The 15,445-nt window shown below is 40.3% G+C and overlaps 1 protein-coding gene across 1 annotated transcript; it reads right to left on the bottom strand.

The window, feature by feature from the left end:
- Positions 1-333: 333 nt before the first annotated feature.
- LOC104168745 (ankyrin repeat and death domain-containing protein 1B-like) lies at positions 334-15,238 on the bottom strand (the record flags this gene model as incomplete). Its single annotated transcript, XM_009709436.1, has 7 exons — positions 15,163-15,238; positions 11,440-11,543; positions 9,261-9,359; positions 4,108-4,206; positions 3,911-4,015; positions 2,001-2,099; positions 334-432 (listed from the first exon to the last, which is right to left on the bottom strand). Coding segments are annotated over exons 1-7 (681 nt in total), but the record flags the coding sequence as incomplete, so codon positions are not given.
- Positions 15,239-15,445: the final 207 nt, after the last annotated feature.

Below are 15,445 nucleotides of genomic sequence, written 5' to 3'. Positions count from 1 at the left end.
CAGGATCATGTGGCCAGGAATGCTGGAGGACAGGAAGCAAGGTGGAGGTTAGGCCCCCCTCTGTTTCCTTGTACCACTAGTTATGCAAATGTATGCAAGGTGGAGGGGAGGCCATTGTGTGAGGAACAGAGGACAGAGGAAGAGACACTGAAGGAGTTAATGAAGCTGAATTTATTGGAGGAGGGACAATGAAACAGGATGCAAAGGTAGTAGAAAAGCAGCAGAACTAATGAAGTCTACTCAGTGCAACATTCATTCCTTCAAAGTATTATTTTTTAGTTGATTTTTCAAATCTCTGACTTTACCTCTTTCAATTAATTTCTGTGTCCTTACCTGGTTGAGGTCATTTATTTCCTCCCACTGTTCAAGCAGAATTTCTACAACGCCACTGTGACCACTTCTGGCTGCTAGATGCAATGCTGTGTTTCCCTCCTTGAAATTAAAATGTCAAATAAGATATTTTAAAACCTGGAATAAAGTCAAAACATCAAGTAAAAACAACACAAAGCCTTTAGTCTTTTACATACAAGGAAAAGGAGGCAGATCTACACAACATGTTCCAAGATTCAGACTAATCTGAAAGGAGCCTTTTCGCATGTATGCAGACATAGCCTTGCTGGTCTAGTTGGTTGTCTCATATTCTGAAAGAAGAAAACATTGCTACTGGTTCCTGAAAGGATGGGTACTACACCAGGCCCCCAAGATCACTGATTTAAAGATTAATGGCCAAATCCATGGCCAAATCTACCTATACTAGGTAAGTATATAGAAACTTGTAATGGCTTTGATGCCAACATTGCTATCTTCAATGTCCTTCAGCATCAGCACAATTTCTCACTAGCTAATGAAGAAGGAAAAAAAAAAACCAAAACCACACCAGCAAGTAAATAAGAACAAGGAGCAAGTTCAGGAAGAGCAGCAGGGTTTGAGGTAAAAGACAATACTGGGAAAAGAAAAAGTATAAAAGTGACTAAAACTAAACTGAAGCTGGAAATCAGGAAAAGAATCCTAACCCTCAGAGAAATGAGAGTCCAAGACAGGTTTTCTTTCACAGCATTGGGTTGTGGGTGGGATGTGGGGTGGTATTCAAATCCCAGTGTGATTGCTTTTAGTGACCCAGGAGACAAGTTTCTGTCCTGCCTTCTTACCTACTTACTCTGTAGGATCACAGCATTTACCTCGTACTGTTGCTGTTTATACCTTCAGCCTGCTAGATATCTGGGACAACACTGTCCTTTAACCTCCACTGATAAACTGCTTAGCACAGCAGAGCTCTGGGTTGCACTGCAGATTTTAAACTATTGCCAGAATACCAAAAAAGACAGCATCATTTCCTGGGTGCTTACTTACATGGTTATATAAATGCAGTATCTGACCATTTCACAATTTTTAATATATTTATCCTTGGAATGCCTCAGATGCAGAGAAATACCAACTTACTCATTCCACTAATAGTCAAACAAGGAAATTTAAGGGCAGAGTTTGAAAATTATTTAGATACCTTAAAATGCAGTGTCAAAAGCAAACTGAATCAGATTAAAGTGTAAAGGCACTTCTGAAAAATACCCATAGGTGTTTATTTGCATCGTGAAGTATTTAAATACCTTTGAAAAATTATGTAGGACTTAGCAGTGACACACAGACACAGCCAAGCAGAGTGAAAAACTGGGAAATACGATGTCCCAGTACTGAGGCTGACACCTTAATCACCAGACTTTCCCACTTCTCCCAACAGACAGCATATGCTAGTCTTACTTTACATTAATTATTAATGTGTATGGAAAAGTCTCCTGGCAATAAGACCAGAAGGCCCACTGTCTTCCCTTAAATACTGAAAAATCATCATCCTTATATATTTGTTGTTTCAATATATATCACTACCAGCACTGTGACATCTGTACAGCTTATTCACATTACTTGATTGTGTACTAACTACACTGAAAAAGTAATCTTTCATAAGCACGTTTTTAGTTGTACTTCTGTGGAAAAGAAACTTTTACCTTATCTTTTTCAGATGTAAACAGCTTCAGAGTAATCAAATTGTTTATCATGTCAACATGGCCTTTTTCAGATGCCAGGAGAAATGGCTTTTTACCTTTCTAAAAAACAATTATGGAAAGAAACACAGTGTTACAAAAACTAAAAATACTTTGCTTCCAGTTACTAGATATATAACATGCATATGTGTATGTGTATTCTGCATAAAAAGTTATATATCATATGACTAAGTAGGTTAACAAAAAAGTAGATACACACAAGAAGAGTAAGAATTTTTAAAAAGATGCAATATTTAGTGCAAAAAACCCAGATTATACATCTTGAAAATGTTCAGATTATACATCTGAAGAAAATATTTGAAAACAGTTCAGAAATGGTAACAAGGTAGAAAATGTGCTCAAAATATTTAATTCTTAATTCTTCTCAGTATGCAAATATTTATCAAAAGAACTGTGTCATTAAAAGTCTGAGGATGTTCAGAAACAGGCAGTAAAGAAGTTGCAAGATTTATTTCCATGGTGTAACACATTTGATCTGAATTCTGCAAGCAGAGACCAGAACCATATCTCAGAAGTTTCATCGAGGAGGTCTGAATTTAGTGCTGTACATTGTGGCATTTTTTTGGTGGTGGTTAAAGTTACAAAAACTTTTCCAGCTGTTTACAACTCAACTGCAGAAAGTTATCTTGACATAAAACCATACCATTGATCAGATAGTGAGGCCAATGAATTAGACAGCCTCACTACCTGATGGTGGCCTATGCTAAATGTCTAAGAAAAAAAAATGCAATCAACTAATAGATAATTATGAAATAACCTCAACATAAAGAAGATTCTTTTTCACCCTTCCTTTCCCAAGGCAATGGTTTGTTTTGTTAATTTAACTCTGTTTTGTCAGCCTTCTCATGTGTAGAAAGAATTCAGAATTTTGCACCATTGGGTCAATACAATTCATGACTTAAAAAAAAAAAGGATAGGGGAGCTTTGTTCTTTTGGTGACATATCCCACAGGAATAAATTTTCCTCATGTAAATATAAAATAGCCTACTTAGCTAAGTAAGCCTTCAAAGCAAGATCCCAACATTGTGGGAAGGAAAAATAAAAACACAGAAAACCTGATGAGGACAAGGCTCTGGCACTGTTGAAAAGTTGGCATACCTTTGTAGGATGGCTGCACATAGTTTTATGTTCTACATTGGCAAAATATGCCTGTGTTGGCTGTAACAGGCAGGTTTTGGTAAGGGCAGGTGGCTGCAGTGGTGAGCTGTGTGGCAGGAGGTCAGAGGCTGCCCTGTGTGGGTCACAGCCATTTCCAGCTGGCTCCACAACAGACAAAACTGACCCAGCACATGTCAGCACTCAACCCAGGAGAGGAGCGCATGATACCTCTGTGAAAACATATTTAAGAAAGGGTGGTCACTGCTAGAGGGAGGATGCACAAGGGGATATACAGGAGGAGACATGAGCGGGTGCAAGGGAGGAATCACAAGGAGAAGGTACACCCACAGGGTGACTCCAGCCCCTGGAAGATCCCTTGCTGGTGGAGCAGAGGAGAAGAGTAAGAAACAAAGAGCAGAAAAATTAGGAAACCACTGTGGACTGACTCCAGCCTCTTCTGCCTCCCATGACCTCACTGATGGGACTGAGCATCACAGGCAGCAAAAGCAAGGGGAGCAGGGGAGGAGAGGTGTCTGGAGTTCAGCTAGGACAGGCAAAGAGGAAGGAAAGGTGTTTTCCCCAAGTGCTTGTCTGGCTGATTGTCTTACTTGTTTCTCAATACCCAAATCAGTAATTAGAAGTTTATATAACTGGCACTAAATAAAAATTCATTGAAATTCCCCAAGCCAAGATTGTTTTGCCCACAACAGATGCCTCATAACATGAAGAAATAAACAGAAAGAAATATACTGTACCCCATCAGGCTTGTTCAAGTCGTTCAGATGAAGATCTTGTAGAAAATAATCAACTATTTTAACGCTGTTGTTCTGAGCTGCAAAGTGCAGTACATTCATTCCATCCTGAAAATCCATAAGCAACTCCGTAAGAACAAGTTTGATTTTTTTCCAACATAAACATGTTTAGAGTTGGTAAAAATTAGTCAGCAACAAACCTCATTCTTAGCCTTTTGATCAGCTCCTGCTTTAACTAGTTTTCGCATTATATCCAGATTTCCAGTCCAAGCTGCAAGATGAATCACTGTCAGGCCATGCTTCAAATAAAATGATAAAGGCAAAAATTATCACTAAAATGCCTCATACCAAATTTCTTTAAATATTTTTGAGTAATTCAGTGTATGAGTGGGTTCTGCTCTGCAAGCTTTTAGAAAACCAGTATTAACACCTGGCAGTGTGAGTGGGATTCATCTCACTTAAATTAAGCCAAATGTCACGCATCAAGACCTAGCTAAATGTTCAGGCTGTCCCTCCTCTTGACAAAAGGTCTAGCATCTCCAGAGAAGGACTGATCCCATTTTAAGATGGGAGTATTAAATACTACCTGGAAATTATTCCCTCTCTCCAGAAACCATGTAGATCGTTAGCACTGCATGCAATGGATGACATTTCAGGTGATGATATATAATGACTATATTTCCATCAGTCACCATAATTTTCCAGTTAGCCCTCTTTTTAAGGTTCTCTTTTTGTCTCTCAAATTCTCTAAAAAGTTCTTCTCTTACAGGAAGAAAACCCCTGTTGTTAACTTCTCAGAGCCTAAAGTAATAGAGATACTGAACTTCCAGACAGTGTCTCCTGTCTTGGCCACAGATCTCTAGCTTTTCCATGTATCTTCCTCAATTTGTGTGTCCAGGTGCAGCATCATAAATCATGGTTCACCATGCTAAGTGCTGTGTAAACACAAGACATTTGTACTCCACCATTAAAAGCACCTGATCTAAGAGATGGAGTCAGAGGAATCTAAAGGAAGCAAGAGGGAACAAGACACTTCCTTAGCAGTTATAACCCTTCCATAGTTTGTAAATGAGGAATAAATAGTTTGACTCCCACCTCTAATGGAGAACAGGAACAGTTTTTATCCATGTTGGCATAACACTTTGGACAGCAGGATGCTTGCTGTGACAGGGACTTTGGGATACTACTCACAAACTATTCACTGAATAACAAAACAGTTCAGGCTGGAAGAGGCCTCTGGAAGTCACACTTCTCCAGCCTCCTGCTCAAAGCCTGACCCACTGGATCATGTTGCTCAGGACCTTCTCCTGTCAAGTTTTGAGCAGCCTAAAGATTGAGACTCCACAAACTCTGTGGAAAATCTGTTCCAGTGTTTGACCACTCTGACAGTGAATACTTTTCTCCTTGTACCTAACTGGGACTCCTGTGTTGCAATTTGTGTCTGCTGCCCCTTGTCCTACCATTGTGCACCTCTGAGAAGAGTCTGTTTCTGCCTTTTCTATATTCTTCCCTTATGTAGCTGCAGGCAGCCATAAGGACCTCCCTTACCATTCTCTTCCCAAGGCTGAGCAGACCCAACTCTCTCAGCACCTCCTCATACACCATGTGCTGCAGTCCTAAGCATCCTAGGGGCTCTGCACTGGACTCGCTCCAGCTCATCAATGTCTTTCTTGTACTGGGGAGACCCAAACTAGGCACAGCAAGCAGAAATTGCAGTGCAAAACACTGGAAGTCAATATGGAACATGCATCTGGTGCGCAGGCTACAAGAAAAGAGCTGGGCTTGGGCAAAATTTGTGACTGTGGCTCAAAAGCCTGCCTTGAAAAACCTTCGCAACTATGACCAAGGATAAAAAGTAACTAGACCTGATAGCCTTATACGATAAGAAGACTAACCTGGTACATGAGAGGAGAGATGTGAATGTTTATCTCAACTTTCGAAACAGTTTTGACACTGTCCCCCATGACAGCCTTGTAGACAAACCAATGAAGTACAAGCACAGACAAACGGATATACCAATGTGTACTGAAAGACTGCTGAACTGCCAGGCCCAAAGTGTTCTGATCAGCAGCACAAAGTCCAGGTGGAGACCAGTCACTAGCAATGCACACTAGGCATTGATCTTGGGTTCAGTACTGTTTAACATGTTCGTTAATGACCTGAATGATGGGGCAGAGCACACCCACAGCAAATCTACAGATCATATTAAATTGTGGGAAATGGCTGATGGACCAGATTGGTGTGCTGCCACCCAGAGGGACCTCGGTAGGCTGGAGAAATGTGCTGACAAGAACCTCATGAAACTGAACAAGGGGAAATGCAAAGTCCTGTACCTGGGGAGGAGCAACCCCAGGCACCAGTACTGACTGGGGGCCAAGTGCCTGGAAAGCAGTTTGGCAGAGAAGGGCCTGGGGTCCTGGTGGACACTAAGTTGACCATGAACCAGCAATGTGCCCTTGCAGCACACAAGGCCAATGGTATCCTGAGCTGCATTAGGGAGAGCACTGCCAGCTGGTCAAGGGAGGTGATCCTTCCCCTCATGAGGCACACCTGCAGTACTGTGTCCAGTTCTGGGCTTCCCCAGTATAGGAGAGACATGAATATGCTGCACAGAGTCCAACAAAGGGCCACAAAGATGATTAAGGGACATCTGACATATGAGAAGAGGTTGAGAGACCTGGTACTGTTTAGCCAAAGAAGGCTGAGGTGGGTATCATTGTGTATAAATACCTGATAGAAGGGAGTAAAAAAGTTGCAGCCAGATTCTTCTCGGTGGTGTTTGTTTTTTTTTAGGCAATTGGCACAAATTGAAGTACAGAAAGATTCATTTAAACATAAGATAAACTCTAGGGATGATCAAACACTGGAATCAATTGCCCAGAGAGGTTACGGAGTGTTCATCCTAGAAGATAATCAAAACCCAACTGGACATAGCTCTGAGCAACCTGCTTTTACAGGCTGTGCACTGAGCAAGAGGCGTAACTAGGTCATCTCCAGAAGTTCCCACATCAGCCAGTCTGTGTGATTCTGCACAATTCTGTGCATGGGCTGTTTGAAATGGAGGATTCTGGGAGCAGAAAAGGAGGCACTAGGGTAGCAAAAAGGTGGATTCAGGAAAAGGAAAAAAAAAAAAAATGTAAATAGGTTATAAGATCAGCTGGAGAACAAAAAAAAAGAATGATCTTGTGATGTCCACAATCTTGTAATTGTGGACTCCTGCTGACAGTGGTGAAGTTGACCTGCAGACCTAAGCTCCCCCTGATATAGGAAGGGACCGCCTTGGACTCTCCTGCTGGACTCTCCATCAGATCCACGTCTGAAAGAGTCGGGATGGTAGGGTGGGTAAGAAGGGATAAACTTGTACCTTGACATCAAGTGCAGAAGGACAAGCAACAGAATTGCAGCTTAGTAGTGTAAGATTTCTTTGCAGTAATGTAATTATGTATCAGTGCTAATACTGATAATAAACAATAGAATTGTAACTCAATCACTGCAACTTGGAGTGATATAATTGTGAATTAATACTACTAATGATAACGGTGTGTTTATTTACCAGTTAATGTATTATTGGTTTCTTAAAGATGTGCTGCTTAATGAACATCTTAACTATGTCCATGAGTTATGTCAAGTCTCCAATCTAAAGGTGGGAGTACCACATATCTGCTGCTAAGAACACTAATGTGTGTTTTTAATCAGCTTACTTTTTGTACTGAGAAATGTTAAGAATTTTAAGACCTTAAGCTTATTAATACAAAAAGTATGCCAGAAATAGAAATGGAGTAAGAAATAAAGTCATGGTATCTTCATTCTATTTCTTACCAATTGCAAGGCCAAACTGATTGCCAGAGAGTACATGAATCACTGTCAAATACAATATGTAATGTCATAATATTTAAGTCTGTGAGCTAATTATCATGGAGTGTTTCCAATGGCCTTTCAACAAAGATGATTAACAACATCTAAGAATTAAAGACAGCTAATAATTAAAAGGTAATCCTTGATTAGAATGAGATTCTGAGTGTTTAATAGAACCCCAACAGGGGGGAGGGGCGTGTGTCTATATTTGCAACCCAGCTTCAGTGGACCCTATCAGGTAATTAAAGGACCCATAAAATGTTTTGAGTCAGCTTATTGCCTCAACAAATCTGGAAGATAGCCACTGAAAAATAATTTGCCATAAAGAATAATTTAAAATAGTTACAGAATAAAATTACATTAACCCCATACCCAGTGGTACTCTGTAAAAGATCCAGGGATCCATTCCTTAACTGTTGATATAGAGAGCACTACTACTTAAAGACTGTCCACTTCTTGCAGAACTACCCTATTAGCATTTATATCATAGGCTATTAGAGTACTTCAGTCAGGCAACGTTTTTCAGCTTGCCAGAAAAAAGCGAAATGTTGGCTACAAAAGTGCAAGTTTTCCTTAGGAGGTGATAGGGTCCAGATAGACAGCTGTATTTCTTCAAAGCAGCATGTGAGCTGTTCACTGACAGGGCAGCTTGGGAGAACATTTCAGAGTAACTCAAGCAGCACTAACAAGGAGATGTTACCTACACTGCAAGAACATGCCCAAGCCAGGAGCTGCTGGTAACTGGAACTGACAGATCTCTCTAGTCTTATTTTCATTACAACACAATGTGAAAACAAGGCAGCTTTCTCCTTCCAGCCTCCATGACCTGGAATTTGTCTTACTTACAACTTAAACACTGCCATATATGGTAGATAAGGAGAAAGAAGCAAACAGGGGAAAAAAGGTAAGTGATTCATCTATTTTCATCACCCAGTTCACTGGAAAACTCTTAGCTTGATTAGCCTGTTTATTAGTAACATACCACACATTTGGGTTTAACATCTGAATCAAATCTTGCACTGTGGATCACCATCTGTCCCAACCAAATCAGCCATACACTGCTAAACTCTTAATGTCTTGGAGGCTGTAGGGTAGCTGAGAGTTTTGCATTAAGCTACTCACATAAAAATGGAGGGAAAGAATACAAGGAGTTACTTTCTGAGCTCCTAGCAATCCCCAGAGCTAACTTTTACTTTCAGTGATTGCCTTCATATTAAGTGGCCAATGATTAACACACAACTACCACAGACAACGTATTTGCACAGGTGGCTTGAACCACCCTTGTGCTCACTCAGATATTCAACAGTCAAAGCTCTGGGCAGTTTTTTTCCTCTAATGAAGTTTTTTCATATAAATGCGTGCAGTCTTAAGACAAACTGAAGCATTTACAGCAAGCACTTAACTTTGCAAAACAGGGAGCATAAGGCAAATATCTGCTTTTACTTTTCCCCTAAGGTTTTGCTATACCATATGAATCAAAATGTAGAAGCCAGCTTACCTGATCTGCCATATCAAGTCTAGCTTTGTGATGGAGAAGAAAATCCACCACTGATATATGACTTCTTGCAACAGCAAAATGGAACGCAGTGCGCTTCAGCTGAAATAAGCAAAGCTTTGGTTGTCAGGTCCATAATACAGTTCTTTTCCTTGTGCAGCTGATCAGGATGTCTGAATTCTCTGATTATCGACAAATGTATTTGTTAATATATATACATTTGCATGTTTCTCCTTCAACAGCTATGCTTGGTCTTTATCTGCGTTTTTGTTCCCTTGGATAGAATTTAGGTATTGATCTTCAAGATTTCTTATAGAACCAGAATGATTTAGTTACTCTGCACAGCATCATCCCTTCATTGAAGTTCACCGAAATGTTAAAGTGGGATTAAGTAATCACATACTGCCTACAGGAGATGCATGCAGTACAAGAAGCATCCATGTTTACTGTTTTATTATATTTGAAAAGCTGAGGGCTAGATTTACACAATTAGATTTGCTTTTTGGTATCCTCCCTGCTTTTGACTATCTCTCTGCAATGTATGATAAGATTCCTCCCTCACTCAGTATTTGTCACCTTTCCAGACTGAGTCATTATCTATGTAAATGAAAGCTTCCACCTTGCAAATAGTGAGTAATTTTACACAGGTGAATAAGCTCAACACTTATGAGGAACACTTGATTAATTTTTCATTAAAGAAATTAATGGTGTGAATGTAAAATGGATTGGTTAAATTGAATTAAACTTTAGTGGAGAGGGTTTCGCTTCCAGTTAAAATAAACATAACTGGGTTTAACATAATTCACTGAGAGTTTCCATTCACAGATGTATAAGTGATTTAACTAATTAACTTTAAAAGTCGGTTTGGATTTGTTCTCTTACACTTCTATGCAGATCAGCTGTCTTATCCATGTATAAGTTTAAATTTACAGCTATATGTGTTAAAAGCATAAAAAGGTGGGATTTATGACATGCATTTATGCCAGAGAAAGCCCCTTGCACAGAAATAGTTCTGTCAACAAAACTCACCTTTTGGCAGCCTATTATTTGGCTTGGGAGAACAGGGGCAGGAATGATCAACATGAACAAAAGAATGGTTTTGCCAGTATAAGCTACATCCCTACTAGGAGAATCAATCAATGCACAACACCCACATAGCTATAGTAGTAAACCTCTTACGCTATAGACCTGATTTAAGGATGACAGAGTAAAGATTCCAACTACTGGACTGGAAAAGTATTTAGTTTAATGTGCTGAATTCTGGAAAGCAATAAGGGAGCAAGAACCATTTTTCAAGTGACTTTTTGGAGTACTATATAATTGATGGGAACACTCTCATTGTTCAAGAGAAGTTTCTTGAAAAGAAATTTTTGTCTCCCTCTCCTTTTCACAAACAAACCAAGGAATGCACCTGTACTATCTCCTCAGTTCTCCAGTGGGGAAAAATGCACATGGGCAAGGGAAGCAAGTTTTTTCAGAACCTAAGATTAAGTAACATTGGATGTTCATGGGTCAATGAATTATATGTAGCCACTGAAGGCAAACTGTTCTCCACAACTCCCAGATTAATATCACGACTGCTCCATTGCTGTTGAAGTACCTCTCATAAGCAACACAGCACTGTATTTGGTTCCTGTGAAGTATAAATCCTCAGATTTTAGGCTTAGTGTTGATGTCAGCATAAGAAACGCATTTTCATCTGTCTAGGGTAAATCTGAACTCTGATCTCAGCTTGGAGCCAGAAGACATGGTAGAATGCTCCCGTGGTTTCATACAAATGGAACAGTTAACACTTCACACTTGAAATTTGTAATGCTATCAGAATAAATTAATTCTCAAAGTGACTGTGAGGTTAAGTCCTCCCACTCTGAAAGATGGGGGACTCAAGAAATCAGTCACCCAAGAACATAGAGTAAATATTAGAGCAGAGACAACAATTCAGAAGTCCTTAGCTCCTAGTGTGATGCACAGACTAGTGGCTAAATGCAAAGACCTGTGAGTTATGCTGCATAAACCCTACTGTCCACACTGGATGTGTAAAACATTTCTTAATCAGGTCCTAGAAGGCGCTCCTGTGGCCTCACCACCTTGCAGTTGACGGAGATAGCATGCTGGGACTCCACCATGCAAACCCAAGGATTAACATTTCAGATCAGCGATCTGTCAGACACTTCATACTCACAGTATCTACAGCATTTATGTTAACATTCTTTTTAAACAGCTTCTCCATAGTTTCCAAATTGTTCATTTTAGCAGCATATTGAAATTCTCTCTCATCTGGCAATACTGTGGAAAAACATGATGAAAAAATTGTATTACTAAAAAAATAGCCATAACCAACTTAAGGTATTATGTTCTTACTTTCTGTTATTTGTCCCGATTTCATAGGTTATGAGAATCATTTGCCTCTTATCATAGAAGTGTTTCAGGATTACATTTTTCTCCTCTAGAGACATCTACCTGATGTTTCAGTTTCAACTTTCAAGTGCAAATACAAGTAGACTTTTCACAGCATGGATTACCGTTATTTGCACTGCTCACAGGAACAAGAGTTTATTTATGAAGCTCTTGCCATCTAAATGGGTCCTGAAGTATTTTATAGGCATAGCAGTGAACAGTACAAACCACAGCATTTATGTCCTATTCTTGGAAAAGTTGCTCTGTTTTAAAACAAAGCACACCATCAAAATAAATAAAATGTATAGCAGTAACCAAATGGTATGACCCAACTGAGAAAAAAAACCCAAACAAACTAGGAGTTTTACTTACGGGGGGAGGGGGGAGGGAAGGTGTGTACTTGAACTCAAAATTGGGCCACAATGTGGAATTTACTATTACATTGGGACCTTACTTTAATGTCTCAACCCCAAAATGAACATCTGTTTGGTCAACGAAAGTAGCTGCAGCACATATTGAGACACCCAATGTTCAGTAACTTTGGAAAACAGAATTCCAGTGTCTGATAACTGGTTTAGCTAACTGAGAAGTCAGAGTATTTCTCATGTTTGTACCTTAATATCTAATTAATCACTTAGAAGAAATCAGTGTAGTAGTTAAATCAGTTGCAAAAATGTTAGTAGGTATTTTTAATTTTCTAGCATATCACACTTGAAAAGTTAATCACTTGGCTATCTTCTGTCTAGAATATTTTGGCCTGAAAGCCACTTGTCCAATGATACCACCAAAGAAGACAGCACCCTCTGTTGAACTAGAAACTGCAGCAATCATCTGTGCCTTAGAAGCCTCTCATGCAAGTTCATCCTACTGCATTATGTCTAAGTTCATTAACTTAGCTTGAGGCAGTATGACTGCAGACCATACTAAGGAAAATCAGTATGGCACTCATTTAATTGCATTTTACATGGTATCCATGGTTATAATCTCAGTGTGAATAATCACAATTGTACTGTACAAAACAAGCTAGAAATTAAACTGGACACTTGCAAAGCTGTTTCCAGTTTTCCTATGACATTATCCAAGCACCTCAAACAACAAACAGAAACATCATCCCAGAATTCGCTGGAAATCACAGAATGTTACCTGCTTGTTTCACAACATGAGGGTAAAAAAAAAAAAAAAAAAAAAGAGTTGCAAATAAAAATGCAAGCCTGGCATCTGTGACAAAGAGTGTGGCTGACAGAAAAATCAGCATCATAAACAGGGATCTTTGCAGAATAAATGCCACACTCGTAGTTTCTGTAGTCTTTACCTTAGAGAAGCATCCTGCAGAGCTTTAAACTACCTTGATTTCAAACACAGGTAAACAAATGGTCACTCTTGCTCAAGGCAAATTTGTGGCAAGCATGGAATCAAAACGTAGGGCATCAATTAGCTGCAATTAGTTACAGTTAGGCCACATTTATTCTTACTGACTGCTGATGAATGTTCATGTATCTTACGTGAGGATGCAAAAATAAATGCTGTTGCATCTCAGGACATTCAGGAAAAATTCCAACAGTTTAGTCGCACTGCCTTCAAGAAACAAGAGAAAATCATGTTTCTTCACTGTATCTGCATCAGCAAGGACAGTTTTGCTGTAGTTCTGACAAAGAATTAATAACTGATCTTTTCTCTTCTGTCCAGAAGTCATGAATTGGCTGTATGCTGTTAAAAAGACGACCTTTTGTTCTGGGCTTGATGCTTCTTAATACCTCATAATTCAGGAGTTAAGAACAATGGGAAACCAGGCACACTACAGCAGTGACTTTCTGCACAACCTTTTGCTGCTTTCACAAAATTATTTGTTCATGCATGAAATTCCAGGAGCATAGAGCTGTCAGACTACAGATTTATGGCAGCTTTCTATCCAAGTTAGGGGCTCCAGGATTTGGCACCCCTTGCATTATTAGCAATTACTCTATTTTCCAGTAACACTAGCAATTGATTATCTATTTGTGGCTGTCAGTCTTTTGGGGAGGTTATTTTCTTTGGCTTCATACAAAACTTCTGGCTTATTGCCCTACAGGTTATACCATAACTACATAATTATACTTGTAACTTTAAAATAGTTATATTCAATTTTTCTTTTGAGCTAACTAAAGTAGTAATTTTATCAGTTGATTTTCATTGTAGAGAGCCCTGTCGGCACTGTATTGAACATTCCAACATTTCTGCTGTCTTGGAAGGGCAAGGAAGTAAAAAGTTGCAGAAAAGTAAATCGCTTTGTTCACCTGAAAACAGAAAGTCTTCCTCAAGAGAAACTCAAGCTTTGAAGTACCTTCAATTTTTCTTTCCTTATATTTATATCTTATTAATGAAGTAAAAATGTACGAGAGTTTTTTGTACTCATAGACAATGGAAATCTTTTCACCTCCTCCCTCCCATTTTTAATTTCCTGTTGTGGTATCCGCAAGATGAAATCTGCCATTGTCTCAAAAAGCACATGGAGAAAGTCCAGGAATTTGAATGAGCTGAAGAGTTCCAAGGAGGTAAAATACAAAAATAATAACAATATTAAAATTCAAATGACAACAAAAAATATTTTTAGTGTATTGTTTCTAAAAATTAAATAATACATTTAATGGTTTGGTAACATTTTCAATGTTTTCTCTACGTTTTCTTGTTTGTTACCAGAAATAAAATGACTAGGGCAAAGTAGGTATTTTGTTAAGTCACGAGAATCTTTTTCTAAAGTAATCATTTTCCAATTCAAAGAAGTCATGGGGAAAACTACCTATTGAGTCCAACAGTGGTATTTTATTCATTTCTTTTCTTTATCTGCCCTCTTTGCCAGCCTGGAAGCAGGAAGCACGGCCCAGGAGAAGGGCTTCTGGCTGTCATGCTGCGATCACAGGACAGGGCCCCAGCAGGGTTTAACAATCACTGCTCAGTTTCCACAAATAACCCGTTTTCACTAACTTCAGCCCACACCAGAGCAGGCCATTCTTTCACAAACCAGTGGGGGATGAAAGGTGGAAACCTCGTCACTGGGAGCTGTGCCGCTGAGTGCAAGGAGGTCAGAAGGTCCTCCCATTTCTGTGTGCCCCAAAAAACGGGGGCCCGGATCGGCTGTGAAACTGCTGGCAAGGGCTCAGCCCCAAGGTTGTGACTAATGCCAGCAAACTCCCTCGGACAGGTTCAGGGGTGAAGTTAAAGCAGGGCGCTGGGCAATTTGCAGGACCCTTGGAAGACAGACACACCAAACTCTAGCTCCCGATCTCACTTACACAAGTCCTCGCTGACATGTTTTACTACGTATAAAGCAGCTCATGTTCAACTTCCTCTGTTTTACCCCCCACCGCTCATTTTGTTTCTCTGGTCAAGGCAAAAAGGGGGTTCAGGTGGGCCCCAAGGTCCCAGCAGCCCTGAGGGTCCCTGACACGCTGCCTCCAGGGCTCCCGCAATGAGGGGCTCAAGGCCAGCACTGCCCGCTGGGTTGCCTCGCCTCCGACCCCCACACACTCACGGCCATCATGACTGGTTGCCACAGCTCCCTGCATGGCATCCTCCTTGGTGTGGAGCAGGCGGCTCAGCCCCTTCATCGCTGTCCTCGGCTCCTCTTCCTCCTCTTACAAAGGAAGGGGCCCAGGCTGGGCGCCGAAGGAGGTGCCCTGTGCTGGCCCCGACAAACCGGTTCCCGGGGCTGTGAGCCGACTGGAACGCACCCAGCCAGGCCCAACACACCCCTGCAGGCATGCCTGCCGCAGCACCCTGGCACTTGGCCACATCATACGATGAGGGTGAGGTGG

The sequence above is a fragment of the Cariama cristata genome, unplaced genomic scaffold, assembly GCF_000690535.1.
Source record: "Cariama cristata isolate BGI_N322 unplaced genomic scaffold, ASM69053v1 scaffold13331, whole genome shotgun sequence".
Taxonomy (NCBI): Eukaryota; Metazoa; Chordata; class Aves; order Cariamiformes; family Cariamidae; genus Cariama; species Cariama cristata.
The sequence above is the reverse complement of the archived record's forward strand: the minus strand, read 5'-3'. Positions and strand labels throughout refer to the sequence as shown.